The sequence below is a fragment of the Hylobates moloch genome, unplaced genomic scaffold (genome assembly GCF_009828535.3).
Source record: "Hylobates moloch isolate HMO894 unplaced genomic scaffold, HMol_V3 SCAFFOLD_13, whole genome shotgun sequence".
In the NCBI taxonomy this organism is placed as follows: domain Eukaryota; kingdom Metazoa; phylum Chordata; class Mammalia; order Primates; family Hylobatidae; genus Hylobates; species Hylobates moloch.
Genome location: NW_026652288.1, coordinates 48,215,397 through 48,233,846, shown reverse-complemented (window position 1 = coordinate 48,233,846; position 18,450 = coordinate 48,215,397). Strand labels below are relative to the sequence as shown.

Below are 18,450 nucleotides of genomic sequence, written 5' to 3'. Positions count from 1 at the left end.
GAGGCAGAATTGCTTGAACCTGGGAGGTGGACGTTGCAGTGAGCTGAGATTGTGCCACTGCATTCCAGCCTGAGCGACAGAGCGAGTCTGCATCTCAAAAAATTAAATAAATAAATAAGAAAGACTGAGAGGTAGGAATTAATGGCAGAAGAAAAGGGGGAACTGATGTTGTGAGATTCTTGAGGTGGGAAGTAGTTAACACTACTGCAGTGATGCAAAAAGGGTCTTGAACAAGATAGTTGTTTTTAAAAAAATTGGGAAGGAGTATCTAAATTTCTTCCTGAAATAATTATTGGATTGACTCAGATTGGCTGTTAGGCACCTATCTTTTTTTTTTTTTTCCACCAGTTGTCAAACAATCCTTTATTTAAATATTTTCCTTTGTGCTTAACTTGCTGGGCATTCCACAGCACCACTGTTGATGTCATCTATGATGTCATGAGGGTGGCAGCCATCAACATTACAGCCCACAGACTGGGCAGTCCCCAAGATCTCTTTAATGGTTCCAGAGAGTTCTCTGGCTAAGGATCGGTGCCGCATCTGTCGAGCAATGTTGACGATCTCATCAAAAGTGATATTCCCACTGTGTTTAATGTTTTTCTGTTTCTTTCTGTCTCTTGGTGGTTCCTTGAGGGCTTTGATGATCAGGGCAGAGGCAAAAGGCACCACCTCAATCTGGGCCTGTCTGTTCTGAATGGTCAGTTTCACTGTAATCCTCAGGCCCTTCCAGTCACCTGTTGCCTTGGCAATGTCATCACCAACCTTTTTTGGACACAGACCCAGGGGGCCGATCTTGGTGGCCAGGGCAGAAGTGGCACCGACTTCACCTCTGGTGCGCCTCAGGTATACGACTTTGATCTCGTTGGGGTCAAACTTCGGCGGCATTATGGAGGCGGCTGGTGTCGGATGAACCCGGATTCGGGACGACCGAAGAAAGTTGCACCTTGGCCTCCTCTGAGCCGAAAGCCGAGAGGGCACCTATCTTTTTTCTCATGAGATTTTGTTCATCAAATAATCAACTGTTTTGAAATGAGATGAAAGGTCTTCATTCTGAGCCAATCTTCAGATTTCTATTTGCGCTCCCACAATACAGCCTACTACTTCCTAGCTGGGGGAAACAAAATGCCCTGCTGTTTTTAGTGGCTTTGAGAAAGTCATAAACTCCTTAGTCCTCAGCTTTCATTCACATCTACTAAAATAATGCCTTTTTTTTGGGGGGGGGGGGATGGCATCTTGTGGCCCAGGTTGGAATGTAGTGGCGCGATCATGGCTCACTGTAGCCTTGACCACCGAGGGTCAAGGGAGCAGGCTCAAGTGATCCTCCTACCTCAGCCTCCTTAGTAGCTGGGACCATCACACCTAGCTAGTATTTTTAGTTTTTGTAGAGGCAAGGTCTCTGTACGTTGCCCAAGCTGGTTTTGGACTCGTGGGCTCAAAAGATCTTCCTGCCTGTACTCCGAAAATGTTGGGATTTCAGGCAGAAGCCACCCTCCTTGGCCTCTGTTTTTTTTTTTTTTTTTTTGAGATGGGAGTCTTGTTTTGTCGCCCAGGCTGGAGTGCAGTGGTGCCATCTCGGCTCACTGCAACCTCTACCTCCCGGGTTCAAGCGATTCTCCTGCCTCAGCCTCCCAAGTAGCTGGGACTACAGACGAATGCCACCACGCCCAGCTAATTTTGTTTTTTTATTTTTTTTTGAGATGGAGTCTCGCTCTGTTACCCAGGCTGAAGTGTAGTGGTGCGATCTCGGCTCACTGCAACCTCTGCTCACTGCAATCTCTGCCTCCCGGGTTCAAGCAATTCTCCTGCCTCAGCCTCCTGAGTAGCTGGGATTACAGGCGCCCGCCACCGCGCCCAGCCAATTTTTTTTTTTTTTTTTTTTTTGAGACAGAGTCTCGCTCTGTCGCTCAGGCTGGAGTGCAGTGGCGCAATCTCGGCTTACTGCAAGATCCGCCTCCCGGGTTCACGCCATTCTCCTGCCTCAGCCTCTCCGAGTAGCTGGGACTACAGGCGCCTGCCACCACGCCCGGCTAATTTTTTGTATTTTTAGTAGAGACGAGGTTTCACTGTAGTCTCGATGTCCTGACCTCGTGATCCGCCCGTCTCGGCCTCCCAAAGTGCTGGGATTACAAGCGCGAGCCACCGCGCCCGGCATCCCAGCCAATTTTTGTGTTTTTACTAGAGACGGGGTTTCACCATGTTGGTCAGGCTGGTCTCGAACCCTGACCTCATGATCCACCTGCCTCGGCCTCCCAAACTGCTGGGATTACAGGCATGAGCCACCGCGCCGGCCTTTTTTTTGTTATTTTTAGTAGAGACAGGGTTTCACTGTTAGCCAGGATGGTCTGGATCTCCTGACCTTGTGACCTGCCTGCCTCAGCCTCCCAAGTTGGTGGGATTACAGGTGTGAGCCACTGTACCCGGCCGGCCTCATTGTTTATGGAGACCAAAAGACTGAATTCTATAAAAATGTCTTAACTCCTTTAGTTCTAAAGCCCAGTTTTAGATGTTAGCCACATGTATTCCCATTCTAACATATTCCTTCTAGGTGTATTTTCACATGTTCATTTCAGGATTCTTGCCTCTACGTTTACTTGTAACTTTCCCATTTCTAAATTGTAGCCCTTTAATTTCCTCCAAACCATTCTCTGACAACCCAAACTGAGTTTATTTTTCTTGGAATTCCTACATAGCTATCTGTAAACTAACTGTTGTTTTAGTTAGCCTGGGACAGTCCTAGTTTTCATTTATTATCCTAATATGTAATTATGGCTGTCCTAATCAGAAGCTACTTTGTAGATTAAAATGTCTGTATAGAACATGCTTGAGAGCAGAAAGCTTACAATATACTCAAAATCTTCCCCTTCAGGAGGCAGCCTTTTCATGTACCTCCAACATTCTCTTCAACCCTGTACCAAGCTCTTAATATGTCAATATGTAACCAATGTAAACTCCTCAGAGGCCACAGAAGCCCCAGTGTGCATTCAGAAAGATTGGAGTTCAGTGAAGGGGCTGATTACTAGATACAGAAGAATCAGGATCTGCTAACAGTTAACATCTGGGAAAGAAAGTGGAAATGAGAAACCAATTTTTTTTTTTTTTGAGACAGTCTCTCACTCTGTCGCCCAGGCTGGAGTGCAGTGGTGTGATCTCAGGGATTACTCAGTGATCCTATTTTTTGTAGAGGCGGGGTTTTGCCATGTTTCCCAGGCTGGTGTCAACTTCCTGGGCTAAAGAGATCCACCTGCCTTGGCCTCCCAAAGTGTTGGGATTACAGGTGTGAGCCGTCGCACCTGGTCAGAAATGAGAAACTTCATAGTCAAGTTGTATTTCCTGAAGTTAAGAAGGTCCTAACAGCCTAGTATAGTAACTTCTTTTTTTTTGAGATGGAGTCTTGCTCTGTTGCCCAGGCTGGAGTGCAGTGGAGTGATCTGGGCTTACTGCAAGCTCCGCCTCCCAGGTTCACACCATTCTCCTGCCTCAGCCTCCCAAGCAGCTGGGACTACAGGTGCCCGCCACCACGCCTGGCTAATTTTTTGTATTTTTAGTGGAGACAGGGTTTCACCGTGTTAGCCAGGATGGTCTCGATCTCCTGACCTCGTGATCTGCCCCCTCCTTGGCCTCCCAAAGTGCTGGGATTACAGGCGTGAGCCACCGCGCCTGGCCAGTAACTCCTTAAAAGAGGTATAAAGTCTGAGATTTTAAGTGGGAAATCTGTGGCACTAAACCTTATCAAATGAGGGAGGCCTTAGGAGTAATTAATAAATTATTAGAACCTTTAAAAATTTTTTTTTTGGGGGGGGGGGGTGGTGGCAGGGAAGAGACCAGTCACCAACTGAGTTCATCCAACAAGAAGCCATAACTTTATTTATGATAGAAACAGTACAAATTTCAAACCAAGCTGCAGTTACTCCTTTGAGACACCAAAAAAAGTTGCTTTCAGATGATTACATTGTTAATTCCTGTAACAGAGAAAAAGATAATTAGCGGTTCTTATAGGCAAATCAGGAGAATTCAGGTCACTAAAACTCTTACAGGCAAATCAGGAGAATTTAGGCCACTAAAACCTATACAGCAACTCAGAAGAGGCTCTGGAATGAGGTTCCCCAATTGGCTGATATTTAGCAAGAGAAAATAAAGTCACTCATAACTGGTCAGGGCAGAGGGAGTCAAGGAACAAAGGCTTGAACACTTACCATAATCGCATTTACAATATCATTACTGTTGTTCTTCAGGGCTCGGACTGCCTTTGCTCTCGACACATTTGCTTGTGACATGACCAATTCTATGTCCTTAACTTCTACACCTGTTTCATCGACCTGAGCGAGGAGAGGGAAAAAGCAGTAAATTGAAGGCAAGAACAATTTCAGCAGTTCTTTGGAGTCTCCTGAATCTAGTTTTTAATATAGCTCACCAACATGAACACATTGCTATATGGCGAGAGTTAAAGTATGAAAGATTTCCTAGTATACCTCTTCCTCTTCACTCTCCTCTTGTACAGTTGGAGTCTGTGTGTTTTCTTGAATGTTTGAGACAGCTTCACCTTGAACTTTGAATTTCTCAGCAGCTGCTAGTTGTGCTTGCTGGGATAAATCTTCGATCTACAGGGTAGAAAATACAGATCCATGTGAGTAGATCAGCAGTCTTTGAAAAATAAATCATATAGTTTCACAACTCTCTCTGTAAACCCACTTCAGGTAACTTATTGTACAGCTTTAAACTGCTTGCCCTCACAGTAGAAAGAGTAGTTGTTTAGGTTTAGAGCAGTGGTTCTCAACTAGGGGGTAGTTAGGTCTCCCAGGAGATATATGGCAATGGAGTTTTTGGGTAATCAAAACTGGATGTGATGCTGCTAAGCATCCATAATGAACAGGACAGCCCTTCCATAACAGAGAACTATCTGATGCAAAATGTCAGCAGTGCTGAGGTTGAGAAACCCTGGTCTAGAACAATGCCCAAGAAAAGTTTACTCACCTTGGCTTCCCCAAAAACTATGTAAGTATCCGAAGCAGGGCTCTTGTAGACATCTGGTTTTGTGATGACAAAGAGGATATTCTTAGATTTCCGGATAGTGACTCTAGTAACTCCTGTGACCTGTCGAAGACCCAGTTTGGACATAGCCTAAAAAAGAGAAAATAGTATCAGGTTTTCAACCTCGGGCAGCCTAAAGAAGCAAGGAACATAATACAACATCCAAAGCAAAGCCTTTCCCCAGGCTGAGAAAAGTTCATACAAGAATAGAGAATGGGTTTTCTGCCATAGTAACTTCTGTTACTTTATTTTTTATTTTTTGAAGGCAGGTCTTGCTCTGTCGCCCAGGCTGGAGTGCAGTGGTGCAATCTCGGCTCAATGTAACCTCCGTCTCCCAGGTTCAAGCAATTGCCGTGCCTCAGCCACCTTAGTAGCTGGGATTGCAGGAGCGTACCACCATGCCCTGCTATATTTTTTTGGTATTTTTAGTAGAGATGGGGTTTCACCACGTTGGCCAGGCTGGTCTTGAACTCCTGACCTCAAGTGATCCACCCACCTTGGCCTTCCAGAGTGCTGGGATAATAGGTGTGAGCCACCAACCCAGCTACTTCTGTTACTTTAAACAGGATTCTACCACTACTAAGAATTGGGCTCAGTGTATACTGCTTGGTTGACGGGTGCACCAAAATCTCAAAAATCACCACTAAAGAACTTACTTGTGTAACCAAAATACCACCTGTTCCCCAAAAACCTATGGAAATAAAGAGTTCCACTCTGTATAAAGGTGCTTCATAAGATCCTGAAATCCTTTTCGAATCTTACCTTCCGTGCCTTCTTTTCACTCCGACTCTGTTTTGCTTTACTGACTGGTTCTTCATCAATTTCAGCTGCTGCCGCCAACTAAGATAAAACAGCTCTTAGTTAACCAGAATCTAAGATCTGGATAGCACAATCTCCTTGTGGGTTTTCCTTTATGAAGGTTCACAGTTCCAAATACAAAAGTTGCCCTGATCAACCCTGCTTCCTTGACCCAACACCAGTTAGTAAGAGAATACCCACCTGGGCTTGTTGTGTGGTTGCCTGGGTGGAATCCTGTTCTTCAAGCTCTGGTACTGATTCATCACTGTCAGATTCTGTTCCAGACCCTAAGATGAGAAACAACTTTTACTGCTTTATAGTAGAAATTATAAGAGAAGGTACTTCACCACAGCCTGCCCTGGACTAGAGGTCAATGCCTCATGCTAGACCTAAGAATGTTAAATGTAAACCAACTGGCTTGTGTGAAGCCAGCTTGATAGCCCCTAACTTAGTCACTAACTAGTGGGTACACATCTAGTAAAGACCCAGCCCTAACCCCAGAAATGAGGAGTAATCACTAGAAATAGCTGAGCAGTTTAATATACTGTAACTGCTTTCTTTCCCTCAAGGTCTTTGTTTCTTGGCACAGGCAAATAATGACCCATATGACTCTAAATTTTACCCAGTAGTCCAATTATCCCTGTAAAGTTCTGTCAGAAGGTGCCCCCAGAGACACTTAAAGTGAAAAAACCAAAATCACACCGTGGAGGCACAACAGGTTGGATGGTTTTCCCCTCAACTTTTTTTTTTTTTTTGAGACAGAGTCTCGCTCTGTCGCCCAAGCTGGAGTGCAGTGGCGCGATCTCCGCTCACTGCAAGCTCCGCCTCCCGGGTTCACGCCATTCTCCTGCCTCAGCCTCTCCAAGTAGCTGGGACTACAGACGCCCGCCACCACGCCCGGCTAAATTTTTTGTATTTTTAGTAGAGACGGGGTTTCACCGTGGTCTCGATCTCCTCACCTCGTGATCCACCCGCCTCGGCCTCCCAAAGTGCTGGGATTACAAGCGTGAGCCACCGCGCCCAGCCTCCCCTCAACTTTTAAACTGGGTTGGAGGAAGTCAAAAGCAGTCACGTACACATATTCAGCCTTATTTTCAAACCATTCACCCCAGCAATGTGATCTAATCAATATAATTAGAAGATTCTCAATGATGTTGACCTGTATCTCTAGTTTTTCCAAACATAATTCACATAAATTTCTTTCAATTCAAAGGCCAAGCATCAGTAAAGACTACTGAGGAAAAAAAGCATACACTTGCACCATTTTCAGGCTAGGAAAAACAGGTTTCTACATTTTTATGAAAAGGGAGTCCCTGGGCAACTGGTCATTACTAAGTCTAAGAATGGAAAAATAAATACAAACAGTTCAATTCTCCAATAATTTTAGCAAATCTCAGGCCCAGGGACAAGGTTAGTTAGTGATGTGGTAGGGATTAGAGCAAATTAAAAGGTCTGGCAGGTCTTGGTTTTCAATGTCAGATCAATTAGGTAAAATAGACGGTATGGCAGGCTCAGGGTGGTCCGGGCCACATTATACAAAAATGATACACAATGTACTATGTATTTATCTGAAGTAATGAAAACCAAGATTTGGTTTCATATTCCTAGAACTTTTGCATTTAAAATTATCATTCTATGTTCTACATCCAAACCCAGGCAGATCACTGGAGAAAGCGGCGCATCACAGGGTTAGTATTGGTGGGTAGCCCCCAAGAGGGGTGTGGACGACAGACACACCATGCACACGGCAAACCAAGGCAAATACCCTTGTTGTTCTTCATAACAGGCTGCTTGGCAGAGGGGGTTGGGACAGGGATTCCAGCAGGTTTAGGGGTGGGCATGTTGACGAGGACCGACTGGAAAGGCACTCCCCCAGAGACTGGTTCCGGGGGAATCAGAGGCGGCAGCTCATCCTCATCAGCAGGGGCTAGGGGTTTAGAGGGTGATTCCAACACCAGCCCAGGTGAGGACGGCAGAAATTGCTGTTTAGGAGGCAGAGTGGGAACTGGGGAGGGAGCAAGAGGCAGAGAGACTGGTGGGGTGGGTGCTGGAGAGACAGATGCTGATTCAGGTTTAGGAAGGACCTTCTCAGAGGCAGCTGCTGTTAGAGGGGTGGATGCCTTAGACTCAGGAGGAGCCAAGGGGCCCTTTGGGGAATGAGAAGCATCTTTGCCTTTTGCTGTCTTTGAAGAGTCTTTCTGAACAGGGAGTAGAGGGGCTGGAGCCACTGTGGAAAGGGGTCCTTTAGAACCATTCTTAGCTGAGGGATCTGGGCATATAGGAGGTGAAGTAGCAGAACTCTTTTTGGTCTGTGGACCTTTCCGAGTGGGAGCTGTGATGATTGGCGTACTTTCTGGAGCTGGAGCAACAAGTACTTCTTTCAGAGCTGTGGGGCCTTTCTTTGCTGGAAGCCCTTTAGATGCTTGAGGAACAGTGGCCCCCATTTTACATGTGACAGAAACTGGGGAGGTAGGGGAGTCTTTGAGGGAGGAAGGAGTCACAGGTGGGGAAGTGGGAGTCCCTTTGGGGGCTGGAGTTGCTGGGGCCTTTTTGGGAGAGGAAGAAGTGGGAGCTTGTTTGGGGGCTGGGGGCTCCTTGGGGGAAGGAGGAGTCACTGCTGGGAGGGTGGGATCCCCTTTGCAGGATGGGGTAGCTGGGCCTCCTTTGGGGGCTGAAGTTGCTGGGGCCTTTTTGAGGGAGACAGGAGTCACTGCTGGGGGAGTGAGATCTCCTTTGGATGGGGTGGCTGTGCCTTCTCCGGTGACTGGAGTTGCTGGAGCCTTTTTGGGGGAGAGAGGAATCACCGCTGGGGAAGTGAGGTTCCCTTTGGGATATAGGATAGCTGGTCCTCTTTTGGGGGAGGGAGGAGTCATAGCGGGACCTCCTTTGTGGGAGGGAGTTGCAGCTGGGGGAGTGGGGCCCTCTTTGGAGGATGGGGTAGTTGGGCCTCCTTTAGAGGAAGGAGTTGTAGCTGGGAGAGTGGGGGTCCCTTTAGCGGAGGGAGGAGTTGCAGCTGGGGGAGTGGGGGCCCCTTTAGGGGGCGAGGTAGCTGGGCCTCCTTTTGGAGAGGGAGGAGTTACAACTGGGGGATTGGGGGCCCCTTTGTGGGGTGGGGTAGCTGGACCTCCTTTTGGGGAGGGAGGAGTTGCAGCTGGGGGAGTGGGGGCCCCTTTGGGGGATGGGGTAGCTGGGCCTCCTTTTGGGGAGGGAGGAGTTGCAGCTGGGGGTGTTGGAGCCTCTTTTGGGGAGGGAGGAGTCGCAGCTGGGGGAGTGGGATCGCCTTTGTGGGGTGGGGTAGCTGGGCCTCCTTTTCGGGAGGGAGGAGTTGCAGCTGGGGGTGTGGGGGCCCCTTTGGGGAATGGGGTAGTTACTGGACTTCCTTTTGGGGAGGGAGGAGTTGCAGCTGGGGGTGTTAGGACCCCTTTGGGGGATGGGGTAGCTGGACCTCCTCTCGGGGATGGAGGAGTTGCAGCTAGGGTTGTGGGGGCGCCTTTGGGGAATGGGGTAGCTGCTGGACTTCCTTTGGGGGAGGGAGGAGTCGCAGCTGGGGGTGTGGGGGCCCCTTTGGGGGATGGGGGGAGGGAGGAGTTGCAGCTGGGGGTGTGGGGGCCCCTTTGGGGGTTGGGGTAGCTGGGCCTCCTTTGGGGGCTGGAGTTGCTCGGGCCTTTTTGGGGGAGGAAGAAGTCATGGATAGAGGGGGAGCCTGTTTGGGTGCTGGGGTAGCTGGACCCTCTTTGGGGAAGGGCAGATTCACCGCTGAAGGAGTGGGGGTCTCTTTGGGAGACAGAGAAGTCACAGCTGAGGGAGCAGGGGCCCCTTTGGGGGATGGAGGAGTGGGAGAATGCTTCGTGGCTGGTGAGTCTTTAGAGCCTTGGAAAGAAAGACTATTCTCTGGAAGAAATGAAGCTTCAACTGGAGAAACAGGGGACGAGAGATTTCCAACAGGAGTATTAGGGCCAGCAGAACCCTTCTTGGTTGGAGGTCTTTTAGTCTGAGGAGACACACTAACCCCTAAAGGAGATGGGGAGTCAGCTAGGTAAGTCAGAGTTCCTTTGGAAGATGCAGTAGCAGAAGCACCAGAGTCCTCAGTTGGGCACTCTTTGGGAGAGGAAGCAAAAGGTGCCAATGCTGAAGTATGGGAAATACCATCAACCTTTTTTGTACCTGGAGGAGTCCCAGCTGGGGGAAGAGAGGGTGAGGGCACAGACTTTGGGATTTCAGGGGCCAGCACTAAGGTAGCTAGAGGAGCAGAGGTATTCTGGGGGGATGGAGCCACAGGGCAATTTTCTGAAGCTGTAGGAACCAAGGGTAAAGTAGTAAGAGTACCTTCCTTAACTGGGTGGTTTTTAGGAGCTAAAGAGACAGTTCCTTCTAGAAAAGGGCTGGCTGTAGTTGTATAAGTTGAGGTACCTTTGGCAGTTGTGGGAGCCACCCCAGCAGGGTCAGCACTTTCCAAAGGAAATGCAGCCACTGTTGGGGTAATGAGAGAACTTTTGAGAAGCAGACCAGCAGGGTCTGGGCCTGCATAAGAATCTGTCTTGATTACAGAGGCCGAGGAGTTAACACCCAGGGGGGAGGTCATACTGCTTGCTGGCTTACCTATAGGGAGAGGCCCTCCAAGGCTTTTCTTTGCTAGGGTGGCTTCAGGAGAAAGAGGTATCTCTGGAGAAGAGGATGTACTTTGGAAAGAAGGGGAATTTTTAGGGGCTGCCTGGGCTAATGGTAATATAGTAGGGTCTTTCTTGGTGGTGAGTCTTGCTTGGGCTGGAGAGAAAGGGGCTCCTTCAGGAGAGGCAGGTACAGCTTGGAGGTCTTTTTGTGTTGGAAATTTAACCAATACTGAACTGGGGAGATTTTTGAGGTCTTCAGGGTCTGGCAGAGGAGGAGAGACTGGTATCCTCAGAGTGGTTGCTACTTGAGTAGAAGGCTCTTTGGGAGCCACAGGTGCCATAACCAAGGCAGCAGGGGAAGTTGGTTCTATATTACTTATGGGACCTGATGAAATTGGAGGAGAAACACAAGTAGCTACCTCAAAGGTAGTAGGTGCTGCAGCAATTGTACAGGGGTTAGTCACCACAAGTGGGGTGGTTCCAACAGAAGAAACGGGCATTTGGGCCACTAAAGGATAATGATGAGTGGCATTAGGAGAGCTTTTGAGAATGAGAGAGGTTGTAGGAGATAATGAAGAAGAGGTAGCTACATTTAAGGAGCCAGAAGGGCTGTAGGTTATGCTAGCGATGGTAGAGGGACCTTTGTCAACAGATGGAGCCACCACTGGAAAGGTAGCCACAGTAGCAGGAACTACCTCATTTCTGGAAGGAAGGGGAGGAATTACAGATCTCTGAGAAGGGTAAGAGGCCCCTGTGGAAGAATGATCTATAGAAATGGTCTTCACTGTAGGGTCTGACAAAGCACTAGGACCTGTTTGGCCTAAAAGTTGGACAGAAACAAAAGAACTCTGATGTAAAGGTGCAAGATGAGAGCCCAGAGAAATGGGAAAATCTGGGGGGGTGTTGGGACCTGCAGTCTTTTGAGAAGAGGTCACCAAAGGAAGAGACTGAGTTGAAAGAGATAAGGCAGCAGGTAGACTAACAGGCCCCTTCAGGCTGAGGCTTCCTGGGTTTTGTGGAGAAATGAGAGCTGAGGAAATGGTGGTGTCTTTGACTTGAGGGGAAGCGATGGCTAGGGTAGTTGTGGGTGTTGTCTGAGAAAGGGAGGCCACTCCAGATTGAACAGAGGCCATGGGAGTCACACAGTGGTAAGGAACAGTACTGACTATACATGGAGGGCTGGGGGTGCCTTTTGGATTAGGGACTACCTCAGAGGGAACTTTAATAAGATTAGTCTTTGGTTCTGAGGGAGCAATGGCGGCTGACAGAGTTATCACTGATCCTGACTCAGCTACAGCCACTGAAGGAGTTGGTGAAGTAAGAAAGTTAGGTGGAAAAGCAGAACTCTTCTGAACTGGGTGGGGAGCCAGGGCAACCAGAGCTAAGGGAGCTGAAGAGGACGGGGTCCCTTTCAGAGTTGGAGCTATCATGGGAGAGGCTAGAGCTAAGGCAGCTGGGGAGATGGGAGGCCCTATTAGGTTTGGTAGGAAGGTTGGGGCTTCAGGGGCAGTTCTCAAAGGTAGGGCTGTTCCAGAGGATGACTGGGGAAAAGGAACTTCTAAAGGGGTCGAGGCAATAGTAGAGGGGGAAGGGAATGGGGCAGCCTGGTTAGCAGTTGAGAGAGGGCACTGTTGTGGGGCAGGAGAGCAAGGAGGGGGGAGTGTAGGTCCAGGCTGCCCTAAGGCAGCAGTGACACTCAAGGCTGAAGACATAGGTAGCACAGCTGGAGAAAGGCAAAAGGAGATAAAGAAAAGGGGGGGGAGGAGAAAAAAGGTGAGTTATGCAGCCCAACTTGGTACAACATGCCTCCTAGGAAACACTGGAGTTTAAAATCTGACAGTCTAAGTCACCACGCAGGATTAGATAAAGGTGACAGGCAACAACAACCTTCCCCAAACATTTTTCAGTGGTCAAGTGAGAAGACATTCCTCTCCTAATTTCTCACACTTCCCCAAGTTCTACCAAAGTAAACCAACTATTTTAGGGTGAGGAGAACAGTCTAAGAGCAGCCTATCTCTAAATGGGGGGCACAGAACCTTGGTAGGTTGGGAACAACATGCTTTCTATCCTTTCCCAGTTGTGCCCTCCCCTTACTTCTTGAAATGGACTGTATTCCCAAGTCTTTCTCACAGCCAATAGAATTCCCACTAGAAGAACAGCTGTGCTACTCTGTCCACCCAAATATCATGAACTAACGGAAAAGATATCGAAAACTGGAACAAAGAAGGTAGTGAGCAGTGACGATGATGGGGAATCTGAACTGAATAAGAAAACACACGCTTTTATACTTTCAGGTTTCCACTAGGCTAGGAATCATCTGACTCTGTTAGAATAGTTTTGGGAAGGAGGTGCATAGCACAATTCAGTTCTTCCTAAAGTTGAAATGCTTCAGAATTTAATATCAAGTATTAAAGTCACTTAGCTTCTTTATACCTTACCAGTTTACTTACTCACAAAACCCAAACAAGAAAACCAACCACAAAAGGACTGTAATAGTCTCTATAAACCTTCCTAGGTGATGTTAATTCTTCAGACGTCAGTCCAAGATGAATTAGACATGAATTAGACCTCCAGGCGGAGAGCTTACTCACAAGGGTAGGGACTGTATTATGAAACTGTAACTTAACTTGTTAAACCAGATTGTGGTGCTATTTTGGAAGAAAATTGGAGAGCCGGGAACAGTGGCTCATGCCTGTAATCCCAGCACTTTGGGATGCCTAGGAGGGCGGATCACAAGGTCAGGAGTTCCAGACGGACCTGACCAACATGGTGAAACCCCATCTCTACTAAAAATACAAAAATTAGCTGGGCGTGGTGGCGTGCACCTGTAATACCAGCTACTCAGGAGGCAGAGGCAGGAGAATGGCTTGAACCCAGGAGGCGGAGGTTGCAGTGAGCCGGGATCGTGCCACTGCATGCACTCCAGCCTGGGTGACAGGGCGAGACTCCGTCTCAAAAAAAAAAAAAAAAAACCAAAGAAGAGAATTGGAGTGGCGAGAATACACTGGATCCCCACTCCTTAACTTGGAATTTAAGTGTTTCATTATGTCAAAATACACCAATGTTTGGCATGACAGTTAAGACAGTACCTCTGGCATTTGGGAGGTAACACAGAATTGGATCAACAAATGCTCAATGCTTAGAAGGGAATGCTGGGGGTGGGGGGAAGCCCGAGGTACCAAAATTCAAATTCAAAATTCACTCAACCAGTAATTCTGAAGTTCTTATGGCATCCTACCATGGAAAAGACAAGGTGGCTCAACCAGTTTTTCCTGGAGAGTGGGTAGGCCAAAGTCTAACGATTACAGGAAAACACTACCAAACATAATGAATCAGAATTAAAAACATGGAATATGTTTTCTTCTGACTGGACCTCAAAATGGAGTAGGGCCTCAAATACTTGCTTTGACACCATCAACGATCCCTTCAGTTTCCTTCTTCATTCTAATAGACTATCATTTCAGACAAAATCCTGTGTATTTATCATCGGTACTTCCTTAATATAAGCCTACTATACAACTCAGACTATTCAGGAATACGTTTAATAGCATTAAGGACTGTTTCAGAAGTAAATGCATTAGTTTTGAAGCTTGAATCATTATTCTAAATTCATCCGAATTTCAAATCTTCATATTTGTAAAACTAAGTTGTTCAATGACACAATCTCTAAAATCTCGTTTTGTACTGAAATTACAGAATCTTTAGAGAACAGTATTTTATTTTTTCCCTTCCTTAAGCCCCTTGTACTTCAAGAATTTCATATTGTTTATACTCCAGCTTAGGGCCCCCTATTCTCCTTCCTAGCAGCTGTATTAATCTCTTCAGCTGCTAAAATCAAACAGGTGGGAAGAAGCTTAATGCTTTCAACTATAAGCAACTCTACTGTAACTCCAAAAAGGGACAGGAATTAAATAACAAATGAAATTAAAAAAAAATAAAAAGGTGAGAATGAAGATTACAGCCTGAAGATTTCCTTCATTTAACGCTGCACAACTGATTCAGAAAGGCTATCATTTTAAGAACTTTTCACTACCTCCTCCTAAGTTTTCTACAGAGATATGTTTTAACCAGAATTTAAAATTAGCCTTCACAGTCATTAATTTCAACGCTGAGGATAAAAGAAGGATTTATTTCAATCCTGGGTTTCACACAATGATGCAGGAACTATTCCAGCACACTAGAAGTATCTCAGCACCACCAACCCATAAACAAGTTATCCGACCTAGGACGACTCTGGGGCCCAGTAGGACACATTTACCACCAGCACACATCTCATCCAGACATGTGATAAAGGCACAATGCCAAGCTCTGCTAACTAAAACCTTGATGCAACTTGCTGGCTGGAGTTTCACAAATGCTCCGGGCTCCTTGGCCTGTGTCATCTAGTTCCAATAGGTAACAATCACTGAGCCCCTTCCCTGTTGAGTTTTCCTATGTGAGGTGGGGGTTCCACAGGAGAGCTTCTTTTGAGGCAACAGGCATAACATAGAAAGCAAGCTAGGGTACTTTTAACGTCCGCTTATCTTAAAAATATTATTTTTACTCCAAATCCCTAGAGAACTATCTCCAGGATAGTAATTTTACGGTCTATCCTCCTTGGTAAAGCTGCAACCCCATCCTCTTACAAAGTATATTTCCCCTTGGTCATTTTGCCCACCAAATGGCCTTAGGGTCAATTTTAATTAATGGCAAGGGGGGTAGGGGAACCTACCTGTCTCAGCCTGGGGCTGCGGCAACTCCTGCTCTGTAGCAGGGACGGTTTCTGTGGCTTCGCCGGGCATTTCTGAAAGAAGGGAATAAAAAGGAGGCCTGAATTGATCGGGATACATTCACCTGCCCAACCCAGAGATAAGTATTCTTAAAAACTCCGAGGAGGGCTGTGAGAGAAAAATCGTGAGGGTGCTCGGGGACAACCTTCCCCAAAGCTCCTGGGAATAAGAGGTAAATATGATGTGACCCTCACGCCTCTATCAAGGCCAGCAATTCCCACTGCATTCTCAACTCGAGGGAGAGGATCCCGGGCTGGCTCTCGATCATGGGAGACTTCAGACGCTACTGTGAACCCCCTCCACTCCTAATACTCACTGGCTGGGCTGGGGCCTCCTGGACTACGTTTGCCGACTTTGGGGAACCAGGAGGGGAAAGACGGTGTTGTAAGTCCAACACTTGCTTGTCACAAGGAGAACGGTGTTAGAGGTTCTAAAGCTGTGACCCCTTACCGTTTTCTGGATCCTGTGAAGCAGTTACCAAAACAAGAGGCACTCCTCTTCCGCCCTCAACACTGCAACTGCTCCCATCTCTGCAGGCTCGGATTCCGGGCCCGGCCCGCAGCCCTTCTACCCTGCTTTTGCCAGGACACCAACCGCAGACCCCATTTTGTCTGGAGGCCCAGGGGCGAGTAGGAACCCTGTGGCCCAGTAAAGCCTCCAACTCTCCTTAACTCTCAGTCCCCGGGGCAGCTTAGCCCGAAAGAAAGGCGGATGGTTGCGGATAGAGAGTAACGGCACAGAAAGTACTTACTGTGCAGGGAACGCGGAACCAAGATGGCGGCAGAAAGAGAGCGAGCGAGAGCGTGACCCACGCCTGTTGCAGAAAGAAGCCTGGAGCGGAGGGGGGCGGGGGTGGGACTAGGATCCGATTCCGGGTCAAGAGCTGCCGGCAGCCACTTCCTTTGACGAGTGACCGCCAGGCCGTTCCCACGGCGGGGGGGGTGACAAGGACTAAATAAGGGTAAGAATTCAGAACGGGACGCGCAGGCCTAGCAGGAGGTCTCTGCGCGGACCCACGCGGTCCTCAGAACGAAGCAGACTCCGCCCTCCGGTCCGCAAAGTGGCGACTGCGGTATTAAGTCGACCTCGCGATTTCTCAAATAGTGCAGGAAGATAAGACATTAAATAGCGAATGCTACAGAGACTGCATTCACAACATTGGAGGGTGGAAGTGACTTAGGCTAACCAATTATTTTTGGAACACCTGATGTAAAAATTAACATTTAAAAGCTGCTGGACCCTCCCCACCCCTCCCCCACCACCACCAACAAAAAAAACAACCATTTTAAAACTTGAGAGATGTGATGGGTCACATATAACTTCAGTTCAGATTTTAAATTTAATTCGATTTATTTTTCTTGTTCTGTTCAATGACTAGACTCAAACGATGTCACCAGATGACAGCAACTCATGAGTGTTAAACTCTCCGTAAAACAATGTTAGCTGTACCCCCGCCCCCCCCAAAAAAACACCGCTTGTAACCAAATTCTGTAATTATGTTCCAACTTTGTATGGATAACGTAATCCAGCTAAAAACTCCTCTGTCTGCCTAAATAAATGAAATCGTAACTTCTCTACTTCTGAAGGCTGACTCCATTCTTTGGAGTTGGTTTTCTGGTTGGTCCATCCTCACACTGCCCTTGAATAAACTCTTTAAATAGATTCTGGCCCTTTTGATTGTTTTCGGTTCACGACAATTTAGGCCGATGTTGAAATTATAAAGCTGCAGATTCTCCTTCCCAGAAAAAAAGAACATAGGCACATATACAATTTCTTTGCTTGCTATTTTGGGCACTTCTTGGATATTCTTTTTTTTTTTTTTTGAGAGAGTCGCTCTGTCGGCCAGGCTGGAGTGCAGTGGCAGGATCTCGGCTCACTGCAATCTCTGACTCCCGGGCTCAAGCAGTTGTCTCGCCTCAGACTCCCGAGTAGCTGGGATTACAGGTGTGTGCCACCACCCCCGGGTAATTTTTGTATTTTTAGTAGAGACGGGTTTCACCATGTTGGCCAGGCTGGTCTTGAACTCCTGACCTCAGGTAATCCGCCTGCCTCGGCCTCCCAAAGTGTTGGGATTACAGGCGTGAGCCGCCATGCCCGGCCTGTTTGTTTTTGAGACAGAGTCTCGCTCTTATTGCCCAGGCTGGGGTGCAAAGGCGCGATCTCGGCTCACCGCAACCTCCCCTTCCCGGGTCAAGCGATTTTCCTGCCTCAGCCTCCCGGGTAGCTGGGATTACAGGCATGCGCCACCACGCCAGGCTATTTTTTGTATTTTTAGTAGAGACGGGGTTTCTCCATGTTGGCCAGGCTGGTCTCCTCCTGACTTGAGGTGATCCGCCTGCCTCAGCCTCCCAAAGTGCTGGGATTACAGGCGTGAGCTACCGCCCCTGGCACTTCTTGGATATTCTAAGCTTATTCATTCTAGGTGTCTGGGACCCCACCTTAAACCATGCTTTGTACAACTGTATTTTTGAAAAGTAGAATGTAAAATCAGTGTTGTGTTAATGAAAAGGCTCCCATATCTTCCCACAGCCCTACAAAAGAACTCAACAAATATTTGCTGTACCTGAATTAGCTAAACCAGTCAACACTATTTTATTTATTTATTTTTTGAGGTGGAGTCTCGCTCTGTCGCCCAGGCTGGAGTGCAGTGGCGCGATCTCGGCTTACTGCAACCTCGGCCTCCCGGGTTCAAGTGATTCTCTTGTCTCAGCCTCCAGAGTAGCTGGGATTACAGGCACCCGCCACCCCGCCCGGACTCCTGACTGTAGGTTATCCGCCTGCCTCAGCCTCCCAAAGTGCTGGGATTACAGGTGTGAGCCACTATGCCTGGCCTGATTTAATAGCTTTAAGACGACTGTGGCCACCTTTTTTTTTTTTTTTTTGAGATGGAGTCTTGCTTTGTCACCCAGGCTGGAGTGCAGTGGCGCGATCTCAGCTTACTGCAACCTCCGCTTCCCGGGTTCTGGCAATTCTCCTGTCACAAAAATTCTCCTGTTTCACCGTGTTGCCCGGGCTGGTCTCGAACTCCTGAGCTCAGGCAATCCACCCACTTCAGCCTCCCACAGTGCTAGGATTACAGGCATGAGCCACCGCACCTGGTGTGGCCACTTTTTAAGGGAAGCAGTGAAAATTTAAAATGCTTTGAAAGCTACTTTAACATTTCTGAAATCCTTAGCATAGTGAAATGAGGATTAGGATTGGTGAATTAGAATTAATGATAATCTTTTTTTTTTTTTTTTTTTTTT

The 18,450-nt window shown here is 47.6% G+C and overlaps 3 protein-coding genes across 6 annotated transcripts; all 3 read right to left on the bottom strand.

The window, feature by feature from the left end:
• Positions 1-359: 359 nt before the first annotated feature.
• Positions 360-966, bottom strand: LOC116480895 (large ribosomal subunit protein uL11-like). The gene has a single exon (XM_032753352.2). It carries the CDS (start codon positions 883-885, stop codon positions 388-390), a length of 498 nt encoding a protein of 165 aa, XP_032609243.1. The 5' UTR covers positions 886-966; the 3' UTR covers positions 360-387.
• A 2,867-nt stretch (positions 967-3,833) lies between these two features.
• NACA (nascent polypeptide associated complex subunit alpha) lies at positions 3,834-16,108 on the bottom strand. Of its 4 annotated transcripts, none has more exons than XM_032173340.2 (8): positions 15,957-16,108; positions 15,148-15,219; positions 6,028-6,113; positions 5,791-5,868; positions 4,972-5,118; positions 4,470-4,598; positions 4,194-4,316; positions 3,834-3,959 (listed from the first exon to the last, which is right to left on the bottom strand). In XM_032173340.2, the coding sequence occupies exons 2-8, from the start codon at positions 15,215-15,217 to the stop codon at positions 3,945-3,947; spliced, it is 648 nt and encodes a 215-aa protein (XP_032029231.1). In that variant the 5' UTR covers positions 15,218-15,219; positions 15,957-16,108; the 3' UTR covers positions 3,834-3,944. The 4 variants fall into 4 exon arrangements, with proteins under 4 accessions (XP_032029231.1, XP_032029232.1, XP_032029229.1 ...); XM_032173341.2 differs by having other exon boundaries at positions 15,656-15,994; XM_032173338.2 differs by lacking the exon at positions 3,834-3,959 and having other exon boundaries at positions 4,152-4,316.
• On the bottom strand, positions 9,299-13,373 carry LOC116480425 (nascent polypeptide-associated complex subunit alpha, muscle-specific form). The gene has a single exon (XM_032172449.2). It carries the CDS (start codon positions 12,146-12,148, stop codon positions 9,299-9,301), a length of 2,850 nt encoding a protein of 949 aa, XP_032028340.1. The 5' UTR covers positions 12,149-13,373.
• Positions 16,109-18,450: the final 2,342 nt, after the last annotated feature.

Excerpts from the sequence above, each read along its gene's own strand:
- LOC116480425 (XM_032172449.2), bottom strand. The coding sequence starts at position 12,148 with ATGTCTTCAGCCTTGAGTGTCACTGCTGCCTTAGGGCAGCCTGGACCT.
- NACA (XM_032173338.2), bottom strand. The coding sequence starts at position 15,217 with ATGCCCGGCGAAGCCACAGAAACCGTCCCTGCTACAGAGCAGGAGTTG. Across the intron at positions 5,869-6,027 it reads CAACCACACAACAAGCCCAG|TTGGCGGCAGCAGCTGAAAT; the intron begins GTGGGTATTCTC and ends GTTTTATCTTAG. Across the intron at positions 4,599-4,971 it reads TAGTTTTTGGGGAAGCCAAG|ATCGAAGATTTATCCCAGCA; the intron begins GTGAGTAAACTT and ends TCTACCCTGTAG.
- LOC116480895 (XM_032753352.2), bottom strand. The coding sequence starts at position 885 with ATGCCGCCGAAGTTTGACCCCAACGAGATCAAAGTCGTATACCTGAGG.